General features: G+C 41.4%; 1 protein-coding gene across 3 annotated transcripts; it reads left to right on the forward strand.

Moving 5' to 3' along the window:
* Positions 1–4,882: 4,882 nt before the first annotated feature.
* On the forward strand, positions 4,883–25,966 carry swt1 (SWT1 RNA endoribonuclease homolog). 3 transcript variants are annotated; one of them, XM_046392115.1, is made up of 17 exons: positions 4,883–5,008; positions 5,717–5,789; positions 6,643–6,716; positions 6,840–7,902; positions 8,027–8,156; positions 8,644–8,745; positions 9,236–9,427; positions 10,458–10,551; positions 10,972–11,201; positions 11,672–11,823; positions 12,150–12,288; positions 14,496–14,635; positions 14,894–15,027; positions 15,176–15,322; positions 19,648–19,714; positions 19,866–19,933; positions 25,496–25,966. In XM_046392115.1, exons 2-17 carry the CDS (start codon positions 5,721–5,723, stop codon positions 25,578–25,580), a joined length of 2,886 nt encoding a protein of 961 aa, XP_046248071.1. In that variant the 5' UTR covers positions 4,883–5,008; positions 5,717–5,720; the 3' UTR covers positions 25,581–25,966. The 3 variants fall into 3 exon arrangements, with proteins under 3 accessions (XP_046248071.1, XP_046248069.1, XP_046248070.1); XM_046392113.1 differs by lacking the exon at positions 4,883–5,008 and adding an exon at positions 5,044–5,165; XM_046392114.1 differs by lacking the exon at positions 4,883–5,008 and adding an exon at positions 5,071–5,091.
* Positions 25,967–27,279: the final 1,313 nt, after the last annotated feature.

Below are 27,279 nucleotides of genomic sequence, written 5' to 3' on the forward strand. Positions count from 1 at the left end.
AGTGCGTCCACGCGGAGGGGTAATGCTCGTCTATCGTACTGGTCTCATCATCATCATCATCATCATCATCATCATCCTCACCACCACCGCGTTGTCCATCACCTCTTCATCCAAGTTAGTCTACCAAACATCATCATCATCATTAGCACTCAAACCGTCACTCCCATTACCTGTGCACGTGAAGCTATCATCATCATCGTCATCACCACCACCACCTCTTCATTGTACACTCACAACACTGTCATCTGTACCTTCTTCACCTTCACACTGCTTGTTTTGTGCGGACAGTACAGGAAATTATTATTAAATTATATTAGTAAATATAATTTCTATTATTAAAAATCTTAATTTGTAAAGAAACTAGTAACTAAAGATCAGAGGTCAGAGAACACGTGTACTAAAGTGCAGTTCAGCAACACAACACGGTTCACATCCTCAATTCCAATTTCAATTTATTCATATAGCACCTTATACAATTAAAAATTGTCTCTTGATGCTTTCCAGAGAGCCAGAGCCTGAACCAAGCAGAGCAGCAAGCAAACAGTGGCAAGGAGAAACTCCCTGCAGCAGACTGTTGGTGTGTTTCTTCTGTTTGTGTGTCTCCACACTCTCCCTCACAGGTTTCGTAGACTTTGCTGCTGGATCACCGTGATCTGCCTTGCAGCAGATGTGGTGGAAAACTACTGACTTCAAAGTGCAGGTGCAGGTTCTCAGAATGTATTTGTGCAAAGAAAGGCATCTTATTTCTGTTTGTTTTCTATTGAACTTTCTATTGAACAACAACATCCAACTCATGCTGACAGTATCCTGCACGCCAGCATCATCTTGAGCTTCACTGTCTCCCTCATCATCATCATCATCGTCGTCGTCATTGTCGTCACCGGGGCTCATGCAACAGGCCCATTTCTACAAGCAAAACCTCATTGTTTCTCAAAATTCCCCAAATATTAAGACAAAATTATGCTGGTAAGAATAATATGATTTTGTCAGCATCGCTCTGCTCTGATTGGTCAGCTAAAGATCAGCACTCTGGAGCGAGGAAACACAGATCCATATATTGTCACAGTAAGATGGCTGCCAGTTGAACGGAACAGAGACCTTTTCAATGTTATCAGTAACACCCGGGCTTTTGCTGAGTGAAATCTGAAAACACACACACACACACACACACACGCCCTCCTTTCTTGTCTCTTTTAACCCGTATTATTCAACATAGGCCATGGAAATCTGCCCTGGATCAAACATTGGGAGGTACAGAGCAGTGAAGCAAGTATTGTTTTGGGCCTATTAACACTTTACTATTACTACTTTGAAAAACAAACTCCGCTTTATAGTCTGGGAATTCGCTCCAAGGGTAATTATCAGAGCAGACTAATAAAAGAGAATTTATTAATGGGAAAGAGGCCCGAAGAATGTGTTGAGGTAGGTGTCTGTCGCAGAGCCAGCCTGTGCGTTAGTCACCACAGCTCACCGGCGAACGGCAGGGCCGAGCTCCAACGCCGTGTCAAGTCGTTTAGGACAAATGGATGAAAGGCCAGTTTGTTTATGTGAAACAGTAACCCAGCAGAGGAGTCATCTCTGTTGGCAATGAGATGTAGAAAGAATCACCTGCATTTTGATACACAGGAAACGGAGACATATAAATATTTAGTAAGTACTGGCAGGACTGTTCTCGGCCCTGTAGTGGAAACCAGAGTTTTCATTCTGCCCTCGTATTAAAAAAAGGACTGCAGACTGCATACGAGGCCTGTGGCTCATGATTATTTCATTATCATTTAATTTCTCACAGCTCTGTGTGATGAATTTAGATGTCGTGTTTTATTTGACCAACAGTCCAAAACTCAAAGATATTTAATTTACTATCATATGTGACAAAAAAAAAATGTGTAACCATGACATTTAAGAAAGCTGAATCAGCAAATATCTGGCAGTTTTGTTTGAAAAATGACAACAGCAATTAACTGATTATCAAAAAAAGGTAGTGATTAATTTTTCTGTTGATTTAAAGTTTTCAAATACCTCTAATCATGGACATATGCCCCCTATGAAAACACACAAAGTCAACTTTCTTATGCCCTTAATTATCCTGTGAACCCTGTCAGGTCCTCAGGGGGGGTTTCCCAGACCGGGAGCAATCGATCGAGACAACATTCACGCCACAGCTTCGAAGCGACACATCACCACGAGAGAGACAAATACACAAAGAGCGAGTGAGAGACAAAATGAGGTGATAAGTAATGTGCCGCGGTGCCACATCATGTGCATCAGTCAGTGTGTTCAAAGGTGTGTTTGCATGCGTGTCACACACCTGACCTCAGAGGACCTCTGCAGTCCTTACATCAGAAAGCATAAAATCAATTCTTACACACACATCCACACTCTCACTGCCTCTCTCTCTCTCTCTCTCTCTCTCTGTCACACACTCACACAGATGGACACACAGTAGTTGGCCAGTATCTAAATGACTGAGAGAATATTTTCATATTTTCATAAAACACCCTACTCAGGTTTCTGAGTAAACCATTAGTGTAGCAAAGAACCTCCCAAACACATACTCAAACATCACACACTATCACACACACACACACACACACACACACATAACAGAAGCATTCACCGTCTGTCCAAATCTGTTAGTTAATTAAAGCCAAATGTCTTTGAATTTCATGGAAAGACAAAGAGAGAGAGAGAGAGAGAGAGAGAGGTGAAGAGGGATATACAGACAGAGAAATGGAGTAACGGGTAGAAGAAAGAAAGAGAGAAAGAAAGAGAGAAAGAAAGAGAGAGAGGGAGAGAGAGAGGGAGAGGTGAAGAGGGATATACAGACAGAGAAATGGAGTAACGGGTAGAAGAAAGAAAGAGAGAAAGAAAGAGAGAGAGGGAGAGAGAGAGAGGGAGAGGAACACAGATGTCTGAGGCTGAAAATGTGCACCAGTGTCTCAGCTCATAACCAGTCAGTAGAAATCACTCAGATCTCCCTTCTGCTCTCCTGTTGAACACTTCAGGCTTACATCAAATCTGCTACAACAAACCTCAAGAACTAACTCAATTTTCACCCCGATCTTAAACATTTACTTTGGACTCTTAACTTAAGTATTTCTAATATCCTGGCTCCAGCCCTGTGAGGACACTTGATCTGCCGAGTACGTGTGAACAAGTTTTGTGAGGGAAGTGATAGAGATGAACTGTCTAGTCTTGGTCTCTTGGACTGACAAAAGGACTGATTTCCATTTGTGTAAGGGTTTTGGTTCTTTCACGTTGACAGAAAAGATTGAGTTTCGTGATTCACGCTCGTTAGGGATGCTGTGCTGCTTCATGGAGCCTTCTGAGGATGAAATCCCGTGAACCGCTCTGTTTGACATCTGACTTCATCAAAGCATACCACACCAACACATTTTATCACGACTAAAGCCAGCAGAATTAACCGTCTCTATGAACTACAAAACAGAGAGGCTGTTTCCAATCTTCAGAAATTATCTCTACGTATTCAACATGTCACCGGTCTAATCCGAACTGTGTCATCTACTGAATCCCAGTCCATTTAACTGTCCTTGTCTCAATCTGTTCATGTTGTTGTCGTTCCTGCCTGAGATTATTGAAGTGGTCAGAGATTATTCCCTGCAGCTGTTACTGCTGACGACTCATCTGCTAGTCTTTCACCTTCAAAGTCTTCCACACAACCTTTTCTGAAGCCACGGTCACCCAAAGATGGCTCATTGTGGATGCTCAGTACATTCAGTGTGTGTTAAAGAGCAAAAGGAGGCTGGTTGTTCCTGAATGGGACAACACTGTCACTATGTGGCATGTAATGGCAATTGCAGTTTCAGTCCTGGTTCCATTAAGAATTCTACTGTATAGATTTAATCCCAACACACCTGGAAAAGGCCCTATAATATAAAGACTCTTTAAATGATATATTTTATCATTATAGTATTATTGCTAAAGCATCAATCAGCCAGAGTTTACTGTTGCAGCTGATTGAGATGGAGCTAATCTGTAACTATTCTGTATAAGACTGCATGATGATGATGATTATTTTCATGATGAATTAATCTGCTGATTATTTTCTCCATCAATCAACCGATTGTTTGAAATGCTGCCACAATTACACAGACTCTAAAGTGACACCTTGAGACTGCACATGAAATTATTTCTAAAAATAAAAGCAGCAAATCCTCACATCCGAGAAGGTGGAACTATGAAATTGCTTCACCTGAAACTTTGAGGGTTATCAGCATTGTTTTGTGTGCAAAGATCCTAATTTATTAAGTTACTAGTAACTAAAGATGTGAAATAGTTTCTGTTTCAGTCACAGTGCACAGCAGGCCAACTGAACATGTGAGAATGTACCATGTATACCATGTATGTACCATAAATGTACCATAAATACCATGTATTTTGGTCATGTATTTTTTGCGGACCAAAATACACTTAAACAGCGCAATATCATTTAAATCCTGCAGCAGACTGGTTCTGCGTTACTTCTTCTTGTTGTTTATTATCAGAGACTCGATGTCATCTCAGTATTGTCCTTCACAAGTGTAGTAGACTACGCTGCCTTTCTGCTGAATCAATGTTTGGTTGCGTTGCTGCAAAAGCCTGAGTAAAAGTTTTGGTAGATCTTTTTGTGTGTGAGTGGGGAAACTACTGACTTTAAAAGATGTTGCAACCTTGGTGAAAATACTGTGTTGTCTGGCAAAATGAGCAGTACCGGCAGGGAACGGTTTCTTGGTGGATATTTGTGTAAAAATAAAGGTCAAGATAACCCACACTGGCAGATGTTCAGTCCCGAGTGGCCTTGTGTAAGCTTTATCTACGGACCTTGTGCTTTCTCCTCCTCCTCCATTATGAATGAGTGCGTTGGCTTTTCGTTTTAGAAGACACATAACCGCACGCTGTGTGTGTCTTCTCGTACAGGACAGGAGACTCACCAGAGGAGTGTTAATTCACCGCGACAACGACGTCCAAGCGCTGACGCCGCCACTCCACTCCAGTCCGGGCCGTGGCGGTAAAGTAGTAGAAGAAGAAATATTCGCAGCAGCAGCAGCAGCAGCAGAAGAAGAAGAAGAGTAGCGGATGTTTTGACAAGCAGTCAGCTAACTCACTTGACTGGATTACTTTACACATTTAATCATATAAAACGTGCATTAGTCCCCCGAATTAATGTACGGGAAGGTTTCAGACATCGAACAAGAGAGTTTTGTTGATTTTGCTCTCAGTTTTCATCAGCTAGCGTTAGCTTAAACGGCAGCGGTTTAACTTTAGCCTTCGATTTTGTATTTAATAATTAACATCCTGCTCGACACTTTATATTCTATAGTACTATATGAGAAATAACTTTTATATGGATTTCGCTAAACCTTTAGTTGTAGTCGTGTTTGTGCCACTACACAGTCCTGTGCCTGTGTTAGCTTCAGGCTGTGTGTCATGTTAACTATTTTGCACTTACTCTGGCACTAACAAAGTGTGTACGACACATTATGGACAAGCAGGAAGCCTCATAGACCGGGCACTTAATCGTTAAAGATATACTGATATCTCAGTTTTATTTTCATTCTTGTAACTCTACATATTAGTTAGGCATAGCTACATAGCATTTTACTCTTGTTTAAAAAGAAGGCGGTGTGTTCTTGAAGATCAGATTGGATTGTTCTGTGAGGGTTTTGCACAGTCACTGGTAACCTTGACTGCTCTTCAAAATCAATCTCATTCATAGAAAAATGGGTAAGAAGTCAAAAAAGAGAAAGCGCAAGAAGTCGTCATCATCCTCAAGTGAAGAGGATAAGAAGGTGAGGAGGCATTCAGCTGTTGTTTACTGTTGTTGACAGGGACGGTCAATATGGATAAACTTTGATCTCATGACGTCAGTATATAACGTAATAGAGCATAAATCTGTCTGATTTATTTTGTGCTGCAATGCCTTTTCTTTCAATGCAATGTTGTTGCTTCAAAACATTGATACAAAAAAATCTTAAGAATCCAACATTGCCATAAAACAGTCATTTTCACTGATCAGTGTTGTTAGCAGTAGACTACAACTACAATTTGACTGCAGATTTGCATCATCTCGTGAAGGTCTGCTGCAGGTTTTTGTTATTGCTATGTTATTTCTATAGCACATTTAAAGCAACTTTAGTGAAACAATGAGCTTTACAAAACATACGCAAAAGATATCAAGGTCAGCAGAGCAGACAATAGAATCACGCATACACCCACGGAGGGTTCAAGATAAACTCATCAGAACGCAAATCAGCCATTATCTGGGCCCATCTAACACTTTAAGTGTGATCAAAAGCCAAAGGACAGAAGTGGGCCTTGAGCTATGCTTTGAATGACTCTGCACACGGGGCTGATCGGAGGTGATGGGGCAGGTTGTTCCACAGACTGCAGCCATTTTGTCTATAAAATGTCCCCAAACCAAAAGTCCAAAATCCAGAGGCGTGTTTGATAAGTTGCAATCAGCAAATAATTGACATATTACTAAAAGTGTCAATTCTTAAAGTGTCAGCTATAGTTTCACCAGATACATATTTTTAATATCTGCCATCTCTGATCATTTCTGTCAGCAAGTGGTTACTCTGTACTCGCAAGAGATTTAATGTGTGTGACAGCGTTTCATGTTTTTTTCCTCCGTGTTTTCAGGCATCCAAGAAACACGATACTACCAAAAATTACAGAAGTGCCAACAGGAAGCACGATGTAAACAGTCAAGAAAGGTTAGATACTGTATACTTGACCTTTAACAACAAATTAATGTCGATATTGTGTAGCTCAGCATCACTCACTTAAAGGGTATGTGTTTATTTATCTTTGATTGTGATTTATTCTTTTGCATGTAGCTGTGCAGCAAAACGGGAAAGTTGTGCTTTTCCTACCATTGAAGATGCCTCCCAGAGTGCTCGTCAGATCAAAAGGCCTGTTTACAGACTGGAAAAGACACAAGCAACAGACCGGAAACCTGCTAATAAGGAAGAGGAACGCACAAGAGCAAAAACCTCTGTGCTATTCCACGAGGGAAATTGCTCTAGTAAAGCAAAAAATTATATTTCAGGGAAATATCATCCTGTCAGTGGGAGTACGACCGTGGAAAGGGGATCCTCAACGTACTTGAGCACCAATACTACAGTTGCAGCTCCTCAGAGAACAGTGAAGACGTTAAAAGGCAGCTTAAATGAAAAGTCTTCCCAAAGGAGTTCATCCAAATTAATGAGCCCCAGTCTGGTTTCTGCTGAACAGAGAGAACAACCGCACAATGTACTGAAGAGGAAGTACAAAGCTGAAGAGCCCCCAAGGACTCGAAAAGACAGCAACACAATCAAGACTAAGGAACCAAGCAAGTCCTCCTCCATCTCAAAGGATTATTTGTGGCAGAAGAGAGGGGAACTGGTCAAGGACGGGTGCCAGCTGCATCAGAAAAATAAGTTTGAGGCCACCAGGAGCCTGTGCACAGAAGCAAAAGCTCCCTGCGCATCTGCCACGAAGGAATCTTCCACTGCCAAGCAAACTACCTCAGCTAGTAGCTCAAAAGCAGTCAAGACTGTCACTTCAGTCCCAGGGAATGTCAATTCAGTGTCACATAAGACAGCCAAGTCATCATCTGCTCAGCAGCAAATGTGTTCAATTGCATCACCTCTGCCTCTTACTTTTAAGATACCAAAAACTGTTCCGTCAAAGCCAGTGGATGGAACCAATGAGAATAATGTTGCAAATAGAAAACTTGGGACTCAACTTTCAAACTCTGGAGCGTCACTGAGCAGCTCCAAACAGGAAGTTGGCCAACAAACTCATAGCTGTTTCGATGGTACTCCTGCTTTTTCATCTGAAGGACAAACTAAGATGTCGTCTTTGTCAGGCCACCCCCCACCTATGTTAGATGCTATCGCTGAGCCGTGGGACGACGAGGTAATAAAAAGCATCATTCATTAATTCACATTTTTACTTGACAGAAATGATCATTTTCCAATAAAAGAATTTTTCAGCTAGTGTATCAAGAGAGAGGATGTTTTTATTTTGTTGTAATCTGCAGATGAAAGTGGTTGAAAAGCTACATCTTGCCCGCTCTGAGAGGACACTGGAGGTGAATGTAATGCAGAGCTATGGGGAGCTCACCTGTATGGACATAGACCCTCCAGAAGAGGGAGCTGCAGGCTCACACTGTAGGTGATTCTGTTCTCCAGGGGGATGGTAAACTGTAGACATCTGAAATTTTGTATACTCTTTATAAATGTAATATAGAAACTCTCTCAGATGACCACATGGAGGCACTAGAAGTTAATCCTTATCTTGGCTCACATTTGTGTTATTTGGCTGAAGCTTGATACATAATTTGAAAAACTTTTGCTTTTGCCTCAGGATGACACATAAATACACACAAGACCTGTCTGGTCATATGACGACAGTTTATTCTGTGGTTTGATCCTGTAACAAAAGTAATGACATTCTTCAAAACAGGTCTCCAAATATATCCCAAAAAATGTTGTAATCTTTTTAAAATGAACGATTATCAGCACAGAAGTCATCACAAAATTGTACTTAATATCATTTTTTTTCTGGCCTGTAGCTCTCTGTATGATTTAATTTATTTTATTCAGTTGATAACTTCAACTACTAAACAGTTCACTACTCCTGAACTTGTCTTTACAGGTAAACAACCCCCTCACCAAGACCTAATCCTGGTTTTGGACACCAACATTCTCCTAAGTCATCTGGATTACGTGAAAAGGGTCAGATCTCATGGCCTTGGAGGTGTTTAAAATGATTTCAATACTTGATGCTTCTAGCAGAATAATTGATACTTTATGTGTTGGTTAATGGAGCCCTCTGGCATTATGAAAAATATCCAGTTAGTTTTCATTCCCAAGTTTGTCCAGTTGCAAGATAAAACTCTAGAACTATTATTCCTCAGAACTAGCTGGAGTTATTATTATTACACATCATCAAGGGATATTTGTGAGTAATATGATGGGCCTGTGAAGAGAAAAGCAGCTAAAACTTCAATCTAAATAATTTTGCCAAGTCTTGAAACAGTAACCATAGCACAGCATACAAGCAGGATGGTAATCAAAATATGCAAGGAGGAAATCACATTAACAACATCTGCTTATAAAGTAGTCCAAAGAAAGTCTAGAATCTAATTTTCACATTTTTGGATTTATTTCTAGCCGTGATAAAATGCACTTATGGTATGAAATGGATTCATCATGATGTACTTTCTCCTCACTTCATGTTCTCATAGCCATGGGCTCCCCTGTAGTCCTCATCCCCTGGGTGGTGCTTCAGGAGATGGACTCCCTAAAAAGGGGAAAAGGTCTGTCAGGTTCTGTAGCCCACCTTGCCATTCCTGCCATCTCGTACATTTACAACTCTTTGAAGAACCGGGAACCTGACCTCTGGGGGCAGTCCATGCAGCAGGCCGCTGAGAGCAGCAGTGAGTGCTGATTTAAGGAAAATATTGGACTCTTTAGTGCATTTAAAATAATACTAATTTATTACAGCCAAGGATGTAAAAGCTTATTGTCTCCATGAACCCATATCCCTTTTTCTTCTGGGAACTGTTTGGTGTTATCTTAGGCCAAAACATGTTGACTGAGCAGTGTTAGGATAAATGTCACTCTTGGTGACAAAAGTGCACACATAAACATAACGGAAATTGCAGGCAAAACAATAAGCACTTCAGGGAAAAGTTTTTTTTCCAGGGTTTTTTACTGTAAATAAAAGCATCACAGTGGAATAGTTTTAAGAATAGAATAATCTTTGATATCAAACTCCAGTCCTCCAGTTGTGTTTGAGGTGTTGGAGATTACAGCCTGTCATTCTATAAATTCATAATAGTGCTTGACTGCTTGTGTGCTATGATGGACTTTGCCTCTCATACACTCACACACACACACACACACACACACACACACACCAATAGTAATGGATACCCCAGGACATTTGGACATGTGGACATTGATTAGTGACCTGCTTTATCTCTTCATTCACAGCTGCCTAATACTAACATAAACACTAGGCGGCACTAATCCCATGCAGGTCCTACAGAATTCATCATCATAACATACACTGTGTGCATCTTAAGAGCAGGTTTCACCCATGCATAGCGAGTAACCCACTTCTGAGCTGTACACCATATAGACTAGGCATCAGTTTTTAAGCAGTGGTGTTAGGATCTCTTCGAAAAAGTTGTGTGATAAAGGAGACTTTGAGTACTGTGCTGTATTTAGGAGTGCATAAATCTCTTGAAATAGACCTGAAGTCTTCATCTCTGAATTTTCCTCTTTGTTTTTAAAAGAAAGAAAGAAAAAAACATGCTGCACTGTGCATAGTGTGGTGACCTGCTTACCATGAGCTATCAGTGCCACGTGTTAAACGTGTCTCTTTGTCCTTAAATGAACTGTCATGTTTCTCGCTCTTGTTTTCCTCACCCTTCCTCTTCCTCTGTGCTTTCTTGTCCCCAGATGCTCTGAATGCTGAGAATAATGATGACAGAGTGCTGCAGTGCTGTCTGCAATACCAGAGTCTGTATCCAGAGTGTGCTCTCATCCTGTGCACGTGAGTTCCCCCTCCCCCTACAATATACTGCTACTGCTGCAGAGTGTGTGTCCTCTGCAAATAATGCACATGCATGTGACTGTGAGTGGGTCCAGCCAGATAGTTCCAGTTGGGACCGAGTAATTGAGCAAGAATAGATATGCTGAGCAAGGAATTCTGAGCTCAGTTCAGGAATTTTTGGGCTTACATAGTGCGATGGCCTTTGTATTGTTTCACTTTTTTCTGTCTGACCTATTTTTTTTTTGTCTGCCACTGTTTCCAGACTCTTATTGATTATTTTGCTAAATTACTTCTCTTTTCTGTTACCCACCAAATCTCCCACTCCAGGCTTCTGTAAAATACTTGTGATTGAATTGTCTAAATGCTGTATTATATTATCATTGCCATATAGAGTCTGATTATGCCCTTTTCCCTCTCCAGTAATGATAAGAACCTCTGCAGTAAGGCTCTGCTGAGTGGGGTGAAGGCCTTCAGCAAGAATGATTTAGAGGCAGAGGTTGGGAGATCCAGACATGGCTTTTGTCCTCTGCAAAACATTAAGCCTCATATGGGCCCTCAGGTCACATCATCAATGCTGAGCACGAACTATACATCAGTCCAGCCGCATAGTCAGCCGAGAACAGGCCCTTCTGTAGGACTCACAGAGGAAGGTGAGCCAGGGATTAATGTGTTCTTCTTGCAAAACAGGAAATTACTTGGCATATTGCGTCATGTTGTAATAGCTAACTGCACGTACCATCCGCGCGCTTGCCATATCTGGCCGCGCCTTCCGGCTTCCTTGTTTTTAATTTTCGTGGTATGTTTGTTTTTTTTTTCACTCTATCTGTGTTAAGTGGTGACATTTTAATAGACTGACCTAGAAATAAAACGAAAAAAATAGAAAACAAAGTTCTAACCTGCACACACTCGTTGGACAGTCAGTGTTACCCACACTGGAAGGTGACTTTGCAGTGGAACAGATGCCATATTAAATAGTGCATATTATGTGCTGACATATGCTCCTGCTCTCTCTCTCCTGCTGCACATTCTGTCCATGCACATAGCTGCTGTCATGCATTTTGTGTTTATTTTATGTCTTTACGCACATGCAATATGTATGTATGTATGTAACTGATCACAGATAACAAGCCGCTGACAGCAAGAGAAGTTGAAGAAAGGACAAAATGTGACCCGAGCAGGCACGTTTCTGAACTAGAAGACTGCCTGCGAGAGGTGTTGTCTGATGTGTTAGAGGTGGAGATGAAGGCAGCTTATGAAAACCTCTGGCTAGAGGTAATATTGTGTTTTGGAATGCCACCCAATGGTTTAGACTACATTTTAATTACTGTTTCTAGGTGCATTTATAAGAACTAATGTCTGTTATCCATGATGTGATTAAGGCTGTGTATTTGGTTTAGTCTTTGCATGAGTTTTGGGCATCTTAATGGTCATTTTAGATCAGATCTACGTGTATAAGGTGAAATTTTATGGATCAGATCTCTTCCTGTGTAGTATGGAGGAGTTTCGGTAACTTATACTCATATGGACTGTCATTTTGAGCATTGCAGTAGTCGTTATTTTTCATGTTGGCTATTCATGGTGTTTTCTTTCGTTAACAGATAGTTTATCTAAAACCACCCTGGACTCTTCATGATGTCCTGCAGTGTTTGAAAAAGCACTGGATTGCTGTCTTTGGGCAGATTGTTCCACGGAGGAAACAGCAAACTGTTCTAAATCTCATTGACTTTTTCAACTCAGGTATGTAGGTCAGAGCACTATCATGTGTTTCAGTGTAAACAGTCTCCTAATGAGCACATATTTTCTTTTTTTTTTTTTTCTTATGAACAACAGATTTTTGGAGGTTTTTGTCACAAATCTTGTTGCAGTAAAAATAATGTCTGAACGGCTAATGACAGCTACAAAAAAAAAAAATCATACAAACAGATTGCGATAACAGTGGATCATCCCGTCAGGTAGATGTCTCGAAATGTAAACGGAGTTGTCTGTTTTGGCCATTGTCCAAACGCAGAAGCAATCAGCTGTACAGTTGTATAATAACTGGAGAAATATGACCCAGATACCTAAAAATGAATATGAAAGCAGTGAGCCACATTGATCAGACAACTAAATAAAGTCAGTTTAGACATCAGCTCTTTTTTTTAGCTGTGTGATTCTTCCTATGATGATTCTCCCCCCAATAAAACCCCTACTGCACTGTGGAATGACATCGTCTGCCCTGCACTGCGCTAGAACCCTACAGAACTACATTAAGAATCAGGTCATCTCCTAAAACGGGACACTCGAATGTGTGTCAGAAAGATGCTGAGTCGCCCACTGCAGCACTTCTAGCTCTGGACCTCAGCGCTGGATGTAATTACGTTATGCTTACAGTGCTGAGTGTGTCTGTGCGTCTCAGCCTCTCGTTCAGCCTCTCCGTCCACCTGCTTCGCGGATGGCTGCTACAACTGTGGCACAGTAATTCTTAATCCATTCAAGAATTTTAATAGCTAAACCAATGGAGTTTTGCCATTGCTCTGTGTGTTCTTGGTACAGTATCATGACAATGGATTTCTTCTTACCACGCAGCCTGACTCTCTGCCAAAATAGTGAGGAGGAGGAGGAGGAGGAGGAGGAGAGGAAAGAAGGAGGGATAAACTGTACATGAGGCTCAGAACAAAATCTAGGAGTGGAAAAGTACCGCATGCAATTTTCTGCACTCCCTTGAGCAAACTGTAGCTATACTTGTGAGGACAGCCACCTAAAAAGTGACTGAAGTTGAATTTTAGAGCTACAGTTAAATTTTGCTTAAAGGCCTCTTATGGGGCCCAGTAGATTTATGACTGCACAGCTCAAGTGATGATGAGGTTTAAGTGTTGTCTAATCTTAATACTTATGGATGACTTCAAACATTGAAAATATTTCACCTCATACTAAAACAAAAAAATAATGCAGCCATAAGAAATGAAGCCCCACAACTTTTTTTATTCTTCTCTTTGAACATCTCGGGCATTTACACTTGGTCACGTCAGACCCTTGCAAAAACACTGCTGTTGTGCACTAATGTGTGACCTGTTTTATTGTGTAACTTGTTGTTGCTGCTGTTTTGTTTTTGTTTGTTTTTTTGGATCAAAGGCCACATGGAAGACCTTTTCTCTTGTAACACAGTTGGAGCACTGAGTCAAAATACTCACTGTCCATTTTGAGTGGGAATAAAAAGGAGTAAAAGCTCCTAAATATATCATAATTAAGGACCAAAACAAATATTAGTTAAGTAGCCATTAAGAAAACTGGTAGCCAAAGAGGAGTGATTTACTTTGATACGCAGTAGAAAATATATTTGATCATTTGAAATTTTTAATATTTTAAAGATGCAACCAAACAGTCCTTGTCAGTGTAACTGTATAATAAGTATACAGTATAGTAACACATTTTTTCACATGTAATCTGGACTGATTATAGTTACTTATTTTTTGTAATCTAATTGAGCAATCCTAACATATTCCATATAATCTGTTGCTACCCAGTACTAATCTGTTGCTACCCAGCAACAGTACAGATACCTGTACTGTTGCTACCCAGTACAGGTATCTGGTTAAAGTTACCATAAGGCACAAGGGGATTAATGTTAGTCCATGCAGTGGCCTTTCAATTATTTAGCAGAGCAAAAATAACTCAGGGCATCAAGCAACTTGTTGTGTACAGGGTTTTTTAAGTCTCAAAACGGAGTTGGACAAGGGACACACACACACAGAGTGAGTCTGAGCTGAGTTGTTTTTGGTCACAGTGTCTCATAAGTGTATTCATAACAGCCCTTCACTCTCACAGTTACACACTCTCAACACCCCATCATGAAAAAGGTGTTTGCTGTTCAGCAGCACTTCCTCCATTTTAGTGAGACATATGAGCGTATGTATATCTTTATGTGCACCTGATGGCCTGTGTGTGTCTCTCGTGTGTTTACTCAGGTAAAACTGTGGACCTTAGCGCTACCTTCACAGCCCTACAAGAAGCGAAGGAGCTGGTGAAAGCGTTTGAGAAAAGTTCAAGGCGTGTTCCTGGTGCCTTGTCTGTAATGGACACCATTTTCAATAAGCTACAGCCACAGGTCAGCTCGGAGCAAATGTGAATTCAAGTATAATTCATGCAATCATTCAGAGCTCAGATTTATATAGATTGATATTTTCAAAAATTCAAAAGGACACCACACTGAATGGTGGTGTGCATTGTGGTGGTTTGGAAGCTCAGAAATGCACAAAGACATTTTTAGAACCTGTTTCTCCTGTGTATTGTGTCTACACCCAGATAACATTTGGAAGAAGTCTATAAATCAGTCTGTCTGATGGCTAAATCTGTGCATGTGTAGGGTGAATTTCCTGCCTGTGATGTTGTCATGAATGATGACGACGATGGAGACAAACAGTCCACATCTACTCAGGTCTCTCACCAGGAAGTGTGGACCCTGTTTGAGAACATCTGGTCTAAAGTGTGTCAGATAAGGTGGGTGTGAAAAGGCAAGAAAGAGGAGAGAGAATTTGTAAGAACATACTGTAAACAACGCTTTTGCGGGTTGTTTATTTGGATATTTGTTTTGTTTTTTTTTCCACTCCGCTGACCCCTAAGGTCATTTTTTTCTGTCATGTTTCAGCTTGGAAGTGTTCAAAGCTCTGGGCTTTGACCCTCACACTATGCGGCGCACTCAGCCAGCGGGAGGTCCGCCGCCACCACATGACGCATTGGTCTATTTGCACAAACTGTCCTCCATGGTGTCACAGCTGCTCCAGTCCTTCAGCAGGTATCGCAGCCCGCTCGTATCACTGCTCTCAGTCTCCACATACCGCCAGACATTCTGCTTCTCTGCCTGTTCGCCGCTACGTCCTCTGTGTCGGTTTAATATTCATTCAGCTCACTTTGGTCCCTTGTGTTAAAGAAGCCAAACTCACTGCTTTCATTTTAACAATGAATCACATGGCCCAGAAAGAATCATCCCCTAAAACCGCAGTTCCCCTCAGCTCGTTGTTTTATTTTCCTGGCTGGCATTGTTACTGTTTTGTTTCATTCACTGCTCTCATGTTGCCGTTTTCGGCTGCAGAAGGGAGCTGTTTTGGGCTCTAGCTTGTTTGCGGTCTGCTAACAAGTTTGCTATAGCTCTTAATAGATAATGATATGTCACTGCTGTGGACACAGCTGGTTTGTGCAGCCACCAAGTGTCTAAAAAAATCAGTTATTGCCAGTTTAAAGCTTGTATATGGCAAAATCTCCACCAGCTACGTGCAGTTGCAGTCTTGTTTACAAAGCTTGGGGACGTGTTTCAGACTTAATCCTCGGTGGGCTACGCAATTCAGTTTTAATATGTCTAAAGAGCCATCGGCCGTATCACCTTCCTCATTCATACTTCGTAGGTGTGCTTTACCTTCGTCTGTCCTTTTCCAGCGTACTTACTGTGTCCTGGGTATGTGCATGTTGTATACTGTCATAGCTTTCAAGCCCTATTTGGCATGGAGTGGCAATCAGGCTGTAATCTGCTTGACCTTGTAGCTTTGCCTTATCACCTTTCCCATGACGCAGAGAGCTCTTCGCTGTTAGTTTCTCACCGTGCCTTCAAGAAGGAGAATGCTAACAATTATCCCTGGGACACCTTCACCCCCTCTGGGTTTTGGAAGGGTAGACCTCCTGGGCCTGGTGTGGCACCTAAAAACATTTGCTTTTCATACAGATTTGAACGTGTCAGTCAGCAGTGACATTGATGGCTGAACTTTGGTGGGTGTAATGAGGCATTTCCACCATAAAGGAACTGATGCCACTGCAAGATGACTCATCGGTGGAGCTCTTGATGTGTTTTGTGCTCGTCATCTGACTTCTCTGATGCCGTCATCAGTTGCATCCGTTACAGTTTCATCAGACATCAGTCACTTGCAGTTGTGTCCTTCAACCTTTTTGCCATTGAGTTGGTGATGAGTTGCATTGCTGTCATGGCAGGCACAAGAAAACATCTCCCAATCCAGGACTTTTTCAGCTGCCTTAATATAATATCCATGTTTTAGAAAGGTGGCTAGACTTAGTTTGGTTACTCAAATGTTCTCAGTATTTCTATTTGATTTATTATTTTTCATGCACTTTTCTTAACTCCTATACACACATAAATATGCCAACATCACACATACATAAGGTCCAGTCAGAGTCGGTGCATTATTCATTGCCCGGATAGGATTCGCTTTGACATTTTGGTTTCTTTGAGGACAGGGAACAGTAAACTCCTGACATCCAAAGGGCAAAAGCATCGGTTGATCTTTCTGTTTCATGCAGGCGTCACTCTGAACTCCTACTCTCTAAATCTACAAAACCAGCAGAGAAGACTTTTCTTTTGATTGTGACATGCTCCTGAAAATAACCTTTTTGTTGCACGAAGTAAAAATAAATAAATAAATAAATAAATAAAAACAGACGCTTTTAATGAGGTTTCACTTTCATTTAGTTTAACCAGGACGCATTCAGTCCATCAGCCAACACAGATCATTTGAAATGTCATCACTCATCTGTGCATTTTTTACCCGCCACAGACACTGCAGCTAAACGATTGTGCTTCTTACTTCCTGCATTCCAGATATTTCCAGTTGCAGTTTATAATTGATCAGAGTACTTGTGGTGTACTGTGCTTCCAGGCTTGTATTATGTCCTGCATTACGTGACTGGCGTGCTTTAATTTGTTCTCTCCCTGCTCTCCTCTCAATCTGTGGCTTGTTGCTTCATACAGGAAATGTCTTACGGTGCAGAACCCGTTCAGCCAAATAAAAATGGTGATAAGAATTTGAGCAGAAATGTTTAACTACAAGACAGGGTTGTGTTTATTTCTGTACAGACAGGAGAAAAAAAGGAAATTGGTGATTGAGTTGTGCAGCGTTTTCTCAGCTATAAAACAGACAAAACAAGCCTCTCAGGTCATATGGCACTAACCACCAAGTGTGTGTCCATAATGCACTTTAAAACTACTTTAACCCTCTAGACCTCTGCCTTAGCTCCCCAGTTCATTGTTTTTGCCATACAATATATCTCTGATGTGGTGGTACTTAGTGGTGTTTTGCTCTGTCTGTGAAAGGTGTATGTTTTGATTTGAAAGCATGTACTGGCACAGTGTGTGTCAGGGTGTCAGGTGATGTTTATCTTTCGTTTCCTGTTGACAGTATAGCTTCTTAAATCTGTCTTTGTGTGATGTCAGTCAGTCTAAGGAGGAGCAAGTCCCTCAGTCGTTTAATTATACTTCTGAAGGCATAATAAGCAGCCATTAGGCGATTCTGAAGAAAGATATTTGACTGCTGAGTCTCAGTTCCAGGTCATCAAATGCTGAGTTTTTGTGTTGGTGGTGATTTGACAGCCTTGGAATGAGAGTCAACAATCCGCTATCTTTCTTCAGAATCTTCAGAACCCACAGCAAAATACTAAGACAATCAGATAATACAGGCAGTAAACAGGGTCTCTGCAGACACAGGTACTGCCACACACTTCTAGTGGTGATTGAGCAGGATTGTTTTTGTAGCCCCTCTGTTGTTCTGACTGGCACTCATATACTGAGCCCAGTCAAGACCTAAATCTGGTGATGGTGCAGATGTTTACTCTGCATAGCAACAACATGTTCTGTCACAGCTGCAACAACTTTCACAAAAAATCTTTAAGATCTTGTTTTTCTCTCAGGCTTGTATCTATCGTGCGTGCGTGCGTGTGTGTGTGTGTGGCTTTGTACGTGTATGTGTGGATGGACTTCCTTTGGTGTGAAGCAAATTCAGTTACTTAAGTCAGTCTGACTTCACCTAAATGTTCCGCTACAGGAAAATAAAACCTCATATAGGTGTTGTTTAGTACCTCAGAGCATAGACGATAGTTAAAAGTAACAATCATTATGCTTACCCATACAAACGGTATGAATACACTGATCAGCCACAACATTAAAACCACTGACAGTGGAAGTGAATGACATTAATCATTCCCACAATGCAGTGGGGAAATCTTGAGATCTGGCAACCGTGCGGATGTTCTTTAACACGCAACACCCACCTAAACATTGCAGACGCTGTACCCTGTCACATTTGAAACCAGCTCAAGGATTTTTCAAGGACCACAACAACGGCCTGCAGACTCCCCAGATCCCAACCTCATCGAGAACCTGTGGGATGCACCGGGTTCCACCGTCCCACCAGGTGGAACTTGAGGGCCCACCCTCAATGCACAGGACCCAAAGGATCCAACATTTCAATGCCAGTAACCACTGATTACCCCCAGAGGTCCTGTGTCCCTTTCCCTGACAGGTCAGAGCTGTTTCGGCAACACAAACATGACCTACAAAATATTAAGCAGGTGGTTTTAATATTGTGACTGATTGGTGTGTGGCAGTTGTGTCCTTTTTGAATAAGAATTTTAGTACAATGCTACTTTCCATCTCTGTCTGCAGGACTGCTGGTTCACTGTGCATAGTTTGCGTGCTCATCATTGCACATATGTCTATGCATATACATGTGTGTATTGGGCTGCTCAAGTACAGTTACCTAGGAGACAGCCCAGACTCATTTTTAGATGTTTGAACAGAGCTGTGACTCATTCTACACAAGCTACCTCTCGTTGTCTCCCTCTCCTTCATTTTTCTCTTTCTGGATAGTTTAGGATAATTTAGGATTCTGCTCAAATCGCCAGTTTCTTGTTCCCTGTTCTTCAATCCTTTACTGTTATTACTTGCTCCCTCTTTTTGTATTTCTTCCTAGATCTTCAGGGTAGTGGTCTGTCATGGAGTTACTGACTGTCGTGTGCTTGTGCGTGTGCTCAGTTGACTGGTGGTGATGGATGGATGGATGGGTAGAGAAAGTGTTTAAGTGCTGTTTATTTATTTTGTCTGCTGCTTTCAAACTGTCCAGACTAACAGTGTACCAAACCCTCACATATGAACTAAAATCCTATGAAGAATGTTATTTGAATATGCTTTATGATTGTCTTAAAAGCAATGGTTGGAAGGAAATTAAGAGTTTTTTGTTGCACTTCATTAAAGTCACTTTTTAAATGGTCTTCTTCAGGAAAACAAAATCCTGAATTGCAAAGTCACCTCTAACAGTATTTTTGTTTGTTTGATCGTCCCAGTGTCTTGTCCTCAGCGCCTGGTTTAGTGGAAGTCCACACACTGCTCAGCGTCATCCACTCTCTTGAGGTTGGTTCAGTTTCACAGTTGTTGCCACAGAGAGAGATGGGCGCCATTAATTAAGGTCATTTGACCTTTTTTTGGTCGCATCACTCGTTGTCCTGTTGAGCTCAATTCAACCTGTTTGTTTTTAGCTCAGCTCATACGCATTGTGTTTCAGATTGTTCAGGTGGACTCCAGACTGACAGCCAAAGACCTTCTCGATTGTTTCTCACAACAAGACTACAGGTAGGACACAAACGCACATACACATACAGAATAATGATAATCGCATATGTGTTGTTGATGCAGAGCATACATCTAAATGCCTACTTCTGTCGCTCCGGCAAATCAGCTGGATTTCTTCACTTAAATTCACGTGCGTATTTCCAAGACAAGCCTAGAACACGTTTTATTCACCTTCCTCTGCAGGTTAAGTGCATTAAAACTAGCGCCGCCTTGATTTGTCTGAGTTTGTCCTGTGTCCTGTGTGTCCTGTGCATCCAAGCAACAATTTCCTTCTAACCAGAAATCAAACAGTCTCAGGTTCTCTGAAATTCTGCACTCTTTGTTGCAGCGTGTCCGGGCAGGTCTGTGCGTGTGTGTGTTGTCTCTGTGGTGTCATGGCCGTTACTCTGTCACAATAACCGTCCTCATAGGTGTCCCCAGCAGCTCTCACAATAGCGGTGGTCATGTCAACAATTCCAAACAATTGTGGCACTCATTATTAACGTATATAAGGAATGCTTAATAGATCTTTGTGCTTTTGTAGTCCATGAGACACGCTGCATTAACCACAAGAACGGGACTGCGATGCCCATTTGCTGTTGCCAGGATGGCGAATCAGATGTTTTGTTAGCTGCTGAAACATAATTACGCACACACACGCGCGAACATACTGTCTTGTAGGGTTAAGATTTTTGAATCAATGCTTGTGGTGTACTAAGATTTCTCTTCCAGGTGGCAGTGTGAGCTAGAGATAAATGTTTACTTAATTGAACCACCAAACAGTGCATGGACCTGCTCCTACATCGACAGCTAAAATCGCTTTCTTAAACAGATTATTTTAACCTGTGGCCTAGCCACACTATGTGGACAAGAGTATTGGGACAAACCTTGTTCTATTGAAATCAGTTGTGGGATGGTGTTGATTTTCAGGGGTTGGGCTCGGCCCCTGACTTCCAGTGAAGGGAAATCTTAATGCTTCAGCACACCAAGACATTTTGGACAATGCTATGCTTCCAACTTTGTGGCAACAGTTTGTTGAAGGCCCTTTTCTATTCCAGCATGACTGTGCCCCAGTGCACAAAGCAAAGCTCCATAAAGACATGGTTGGATGAGTTTGGTGTGGAAGAACTTGAGTCCTGACCTCAACCCCATCCAACACCTTTGGGATGAACTGGAACAGAGATTGTGAGCCAGACCTTTTGGTCCAACATCAGTGTCTGACCTCACAAACGCTCTACTGCATGAATGGGCAAAAATTCCCACAGAAACACTACTTACAGTGTCCCAATACTTTATGTATCATTACTGTTATAAAGTATCTTTTGGAAGGGGGTGGGATTTATAAGCTGCTTGAGATAAAGGATAGCTCAGTTTATGACTACAGTGACCTCTGCACTTTCTCTCACTCGCTCACGTAACACAGGCTTTTAACACATACGAGTACACAGTTATCCAACTTATCCTGCTTATTCTTGGCTGCTTTCTTCTGCTTGTCTCTCATGACATGACTTGGTTTAACATACACTGTTTGCTACTTTTACTTAAGCTGCAGCTGACATTTAGTGTATTTTGTTAACAGCTGCACCACTGATAGAGACTGACATGTTTGCTTTATTACAATTTCAGAGGTAATATCATGCAAATGCTTTAAAACTGCCATGGTTAAACAGGTTAATGTTTGTTGCTGCTGAACTGATTATTAATTAATTAATGATTATTAGTGGTTCAGTCGGCAATAGTTTCAGGAATCAGTTAGTTGTTTTTCAAGAGAAGTCATAAAACCGAATGTTGATTCAGGCTTCTCAAATGTCAGGATTTGTCATTGGAATTGACATAAAAGATGAATATCTTTTGGGGTTTTGAAACTTGGTTGGCAGAGTTTTATATGCTAATTTTATACCAGCAGTCTTCAAAAAAACACAGAGAGACAAACACTAACCCCAACACTGCAGGATGATCACAACATGATGTGGCTTTGAAGCTAAACTTCTGCTGTGTTTATGACTTCCGGTTGAACCCAACAGCTGCCATGGAAACGAGTCACATTTCTATGTATTCCACAGATTATTTATTTTATAGCTTTTATGTCCTGTCTTAATGCACTCCGCCTGACTGTCAGGAGCTTCTGTCTGGTGATTTCATTACCCTATAGAAGATATTGACCATCACTAATAGAATAACAGATTTTTAGCACTTCTGGTGACGTGTTGTTTTATGGAACACCTGCAATAAATAATTATGAATTAGTCCTGTGGTTGTTACTGTATATTGATAAGGGTTATTATATAATGATAGCCAGCAAGCAGGATCATCACAAAGTCCAATCAGATGAAGGCAAAGGTTTATGTAGTATTAAAGACAGCATCTGCTGTGGCACTTTGGGGAAGAGCTTTGCGGGCACTTACCAGTCACGTCATCGCAGCTTACGTTACGGCAGGTCACCACTGCAAGATGAAGTTAATCTGACTGTGATGTGTTGTGTAAATATTTTATTTGTTACATTCACTGTGAAGTGATGCGCAGTGAGTGCATTATCCTCTGTTAAATATTTGATTTCCGTGCTCACAGTGGTGGTATGATGTCATGAGTTATATAAGCCCTTGGGGAGGCCCTTTCCAGGAGCAGCTTCGGTCATCAACAGGAAGCTTTCAGTACAAGTGAACCTCAACAGCAGATACGCTTCCAGTTCAGAGAGGAGTTCAGAATTGTAGAAATGTCAGATTATAAGATATGTTCTCAGTAAGAAAGACCTGCTGGCTTTATAGTCAGAAATGAGAGACTCAAGTGTGTGTGTGTGTGTGTGTGTGCGCAGATAATTGTGGTCATTAACTCGCGGCTGCATTTGGAAGAATGTAGGCACACAGAAAGAGATCTACAGTGTGTTTAGCAGTAAGGATGTCGTATTTGGTGCACTCTGATAATGGTTTGCAGCACAGGTTTTTCTCAGTAAAGACATGCCTGAACTTGTGTGTTTACATAAGCCATTTTCTTTCTTCTTTTTTTTTTTTTTTGGACAGTGTGAGGGAGTGGCGCAAAACCAAACACATCAGTTCTCCAGTTTTTGTGCCTACTGATGTGTTGACCTGCTGAGAAATGTTTGAATATGCAGCCTTGCACCTCTTGCACATGTGGTGCTCCAGCTGTCTGTGATTTTTCATCCACTTGTTTGGAAACGAGTGTGAGACTGTTGATTTTACCAACACCTGGGCTGTTTCGCCCGATGATGCCAGATGGCTTTTAACACGACATAACTTGGCCATCGCTTATCGCTGCTGATCCGTGAGAACGAACGCCTGGAAGGTGAAAGATGCCTCCTCTGTGTTACGCTGTGAACTCAGGCTCACGTGTTAGCGTTAGTGTTTAACTTTTGACTCAGACACACAACCTTAACCTTTCAGCATTATCTTATGTCATAATATTAACACACTAGTGTTTTGTAACGCAGTCAAAGAGAGTCACCAGGGAGGGAAACACCAAACAGCTGTTTAATAAAACTAAACAGTCTATAGGGAACAGCACAGAAGAAAGCCAAAAGCCTTTCCTTTCTGTTCTATTCAAAAGCTGCACCGAAGAGAAACGTCTTTGCGTTTGATAAAACACATTATTGATGGTTAAGTGAAAAATGGATGATACCCACATTAGAGGTAGAAGAGCTGGGATATAGAAGCTTTTCAGTCATTCTCTCATCCATCATATTACTGAAGTGTAATGCTGTTTCTCATTTACTAATCAGACTGGCTGAAATCCCTCACAAAGACTTTGTGCATACACACATTTTCAAAGCAAACCGAGTGCCACCTTGTTATCATTAGCTGGCATTCCTTCATAAGCCTTTCGGTAAGACTGACTCACAGTAAAGCTCAGTGTTTGCTTTTTGACTAACATCAAATGGAAAAACTGCCTTAGCCATGAGCCCTGCGTAAACCAAATTATCAAAGTGTGCAGTAAGATTTCAGCGCAGCATAACTGGTGTACAGTGGAAGGTGGAAAGCGCTGTTAATGTTAACGTGTGCTTATTGGTACTTTGTTTACATACACTTCGATTAAGATAGAAGAATAAAGAAAAAAATCTCAAAGCATTTACAACCAGGGAAAAATGCCAGTTAATAATCTTTCATAAACAGTGACCCGCTGCACATTTTTGCCTGCTATCGCCACTCTTTTTCTTCTGATAATGAACAGTAGGACGTGTGGACCAAGAGTTGGGCGCCATGGAGACGATCCATGTGTCCATAGCAGCATCTTACTGTTGGTAGGAGAGTGAATCCGATTGGAGGCTTTCTGTTAAACATAACATGATTAGCTCGAGGTGATCAGTGATCAGTTATTCCATCTCGATGCATCACGTGGTTCCGTCAGTTCGGCGAAAATCGTTCCCGTCCGTTAATTACCTGTGGAACACATTCAGGCTGTTATGTAACACACAGAAGCAGCGCAGCTCTCCCTCTTTATGTGTACATTGTGGATCTGTGTCAGTGAACTTGCATGCCATACGCGTGCGTCACTTCATGGAAGAGCTGGACGTGACCGGTGTCCTCCCACACAGTCCCTCTGGATTGCACAACCAGCTCAGTTGTGGCAAACCAACACATGCTGGAGGAAGCCTAAAACTGCCAATGCCACAGGTTACAAAAACACATAGCAGCTGCATTATTGGATGAAGAAAGGGAGGTGGATGTATGGATGCAGGAACAGGAGGCGTCAGCAGCTGGCAAATTCTGTTCTGTCTTTCCTCCCTCCCTCCCAGCAGTTATGTAACGTTCCATTGGAAACAAAGCAGAGGAGGAAACAAACAAGCAACAACCTCCTTCAGTGTCTATGCTGCTAGGCAGCCGTTGCCAAGACTGTAGCAGCAAGCTTGTGTTATGTGTCCACAGTGAAGTCCGGTTCGGTGTTTTGTTCATGCATTTGTAGCTGCATGAACATACGGTGTGTTGTAACCAGCAGAATGCAATTCAACAGGAGAATGATGTGTGTAAATAGCTGCCATTGAGAGCCCGGGCTTCTGGAAGCTGCAGGACTCACAGAGGCTCTTTTGTCTGTCGTGGACATGCAGAGCTGAACATGATCAGCACATAGAAAGTTCACTCATCAAGAAGCCTGTGTGGAGTCATCAGGGTTCATCCATATATTACCATGTGAAGACGTGCAATTCACCATTGGACAGTAATTTGTGAGATTTAAAACTCCTGTGGCATAAAAACCTCTGATCTAAAACCAGGATATGTGAACTCAACCAGCAGGCTTTGGCCTGTGTTAAAACCCCAAATAGGATGGCAGAATGCGAAGTAACTCCTAGATAGAGAAGCTTGGTGGCATTTAATATTCATGACCAAACAAGCGACAATCACAATATTGGGTGAAAAAAATATTAGCTATTATTTATTAAGGGTTTGCAAACATTTAAAACATAATCTCCAAACGACCCCACAGCTGTCCACCTGAGCCCCACCACTTTAAATCAGCTGAAACAAAACAAAGGACACAATTGCAGATGTTTCCCATGTGGAATAACCCAAACTGTGGCAGCTTTGACAGAAATGTTTGAAAACTAATGTCTCTAATAACCTCTTGTGATCCCAGGGAGAAGCTGAGACTTGGAGGGAACCAGCTAATGGAGCTCAAAGGGGCCCTGGATCGTTGTCAACACATTACCTTCACTGCGTAGCCTGCACATCAGCCGAACAAACACCCCGAATACGCTGAATACTTGAAGCGAAAGCTGCAAGTTTTTTGTAGAAGGCATGTCGGCTCATGTGTCTCTCCTACTGGAACTTAATTTGTGACACCTTGTTGTTCTGTTAGCCTGAATGAATGGGCGTCTCTGTCTGTCCTCCAACATTATAAAGTTTACAGAGTTTTGCTTGTATTGTCTGTATTTGGCTGTTTTTAGCACTTAGTATTTAACTGCATCAGGTGCATGCAGTTTGTCGTCTGTCATGTTTCTTTAGTGATATTTTTGGACTTTATGAATGTGTAATGTGCAGCAGTGTCTGACGGGCCCACTGTGACAAACAGCTTTTATTTGAGAAATTATAGTGAGTTGTATTTTAATGCCTGTTCGCTGTTCATTTTTCATTTATCAGTTGTACCTTTTATCTACGATTGTTCAACTTCACCGAAAGCTTCGGTTTAAGCTTACTGAAGCTTCTCACTGGGCTAAAAGGAAAAGTACAACACTTTGGTTAATATGCTTATTCACTTTCTTTCTGAGAGTTAGATGAGAAGAACACAATTGTTGTATCTTTTCATTAAACGTGAAGCTACAGGTTGGAGACGTGTCACCTCAGCACTCCTCAAGCTACAGTCAGGTAGCATTTCCTATATAAACAAAAATGGAAAATTCATTTTTATTTTTTTTTTTATTTTGATTATTTATTTGTTTTTATCCAGCCACAAGTTGCATCTTCAAAGGCATTTTTGTGACCCCACATTTGTCCTCTATTTGTCTCACAAGACGAAATGTCTTTCCACTTTCCACTAACATTCAAGTCCAACATCTCTGCAGAGAGTTGAAGTGTATATAAGTTCCAGCGAATAAGGAGAAATGAGCCGAGCGTTTGTGTAAATGTGTTATTTAAACGTTGTTAGACAGGCTGAAAATACACCTCAGTGATCAATCATGAAAATATCTTTAAAGATGCAACCTGCAGCTCTCGCTTGCTGGATATCAGGCCAGGTGACTGAATCACAGAGTAATGTATGGAGTGCTGAAGTCACACATGGAGCTACAGCCGAGCAGGAAGCAGGCCGGCACGTGACCTCCATGAACTGAAACCCTTTGGTTTTTGGACAGATTAAATAAACGAGATAGAACATGTTAATTATTGAGCTTCAGAGAGGGATTGTGTTACCTTTGAACTGAGTCAGGCCAGCTGTTTTCCCATTTCCACTCTTTGTGCTAAGCCAACTGTCTTCAAATGTAGCATACAGGCATGAAGGAGACTTTGACCCTTTTCAAATGTATTTCTTAAAAGGTTAAAATATTGCTTTAAAGGGAGTTCACTGTTTGACAACAGTCACAAACCAGGCTTTAGACATCCACCACTAAGCGAATAAAACAAAGCAATAAAACGTGACGGAGAGTTTGGTTTAACTTTTTAATCAGAGCACGTTGACAGGTGTGACTGTCCTTTGAGCATATTGTTTTTTGAAATTTGTTATTTATTTATTTATGTTTAAAAAAGCCAACGTATTGCCCTGATGTGATGTCCGAGTGTGAGAAACTGCAGCCGAACATCTTTAAAACTAAAGCTGTTGGTGAGGTTGTGTCATGCACGATGAGGAACAGTGGTATCACAGTTTGAAAACAGGCAAACATAAGTTATCAGATTGTGTTCAGATTGGTTCTTTTTAAAGCAAAAAAC

The sequence above is a fragment of the Scatophagus argus genome, chromosome 6 (genome assembly GCF_020382885.2).
Source record: "Scatophagus argus isolate fScaArg1 chromosome 6, fScaArg1.pri, whole genome shotgun sequence".
NCBI lineage: Eukaryota > Metazoa > Chordata > Actinopteri > Scatophagidae > Scatophagus > Scatophagus argus.

Bases quoted from the DNA above. Each gene is read 5' to 3' on its own strand.
- swt1 (XM_046392115.1), top strand. From the start codon at position 5,721: ATGGGTAAGAAGTCAAAAAAGAGAAAGCGCAAGAAGTCGTCATCATCC. The intron at 10,552-10,971 runs GTGAGTTCCCCC...TTCCCTCTCCAG, and splicing joins TGTGCTCTCATCCTGTGCAC to TAATGATAAGAACCTCTGCA. The intron at 19,934-25,495 runs GTAGGACACAAA...TTGTGATCCCAG, and splicing joins TTCTCACAACAAGACTACAG to GGAGAAGCTGAGACTTGGAG.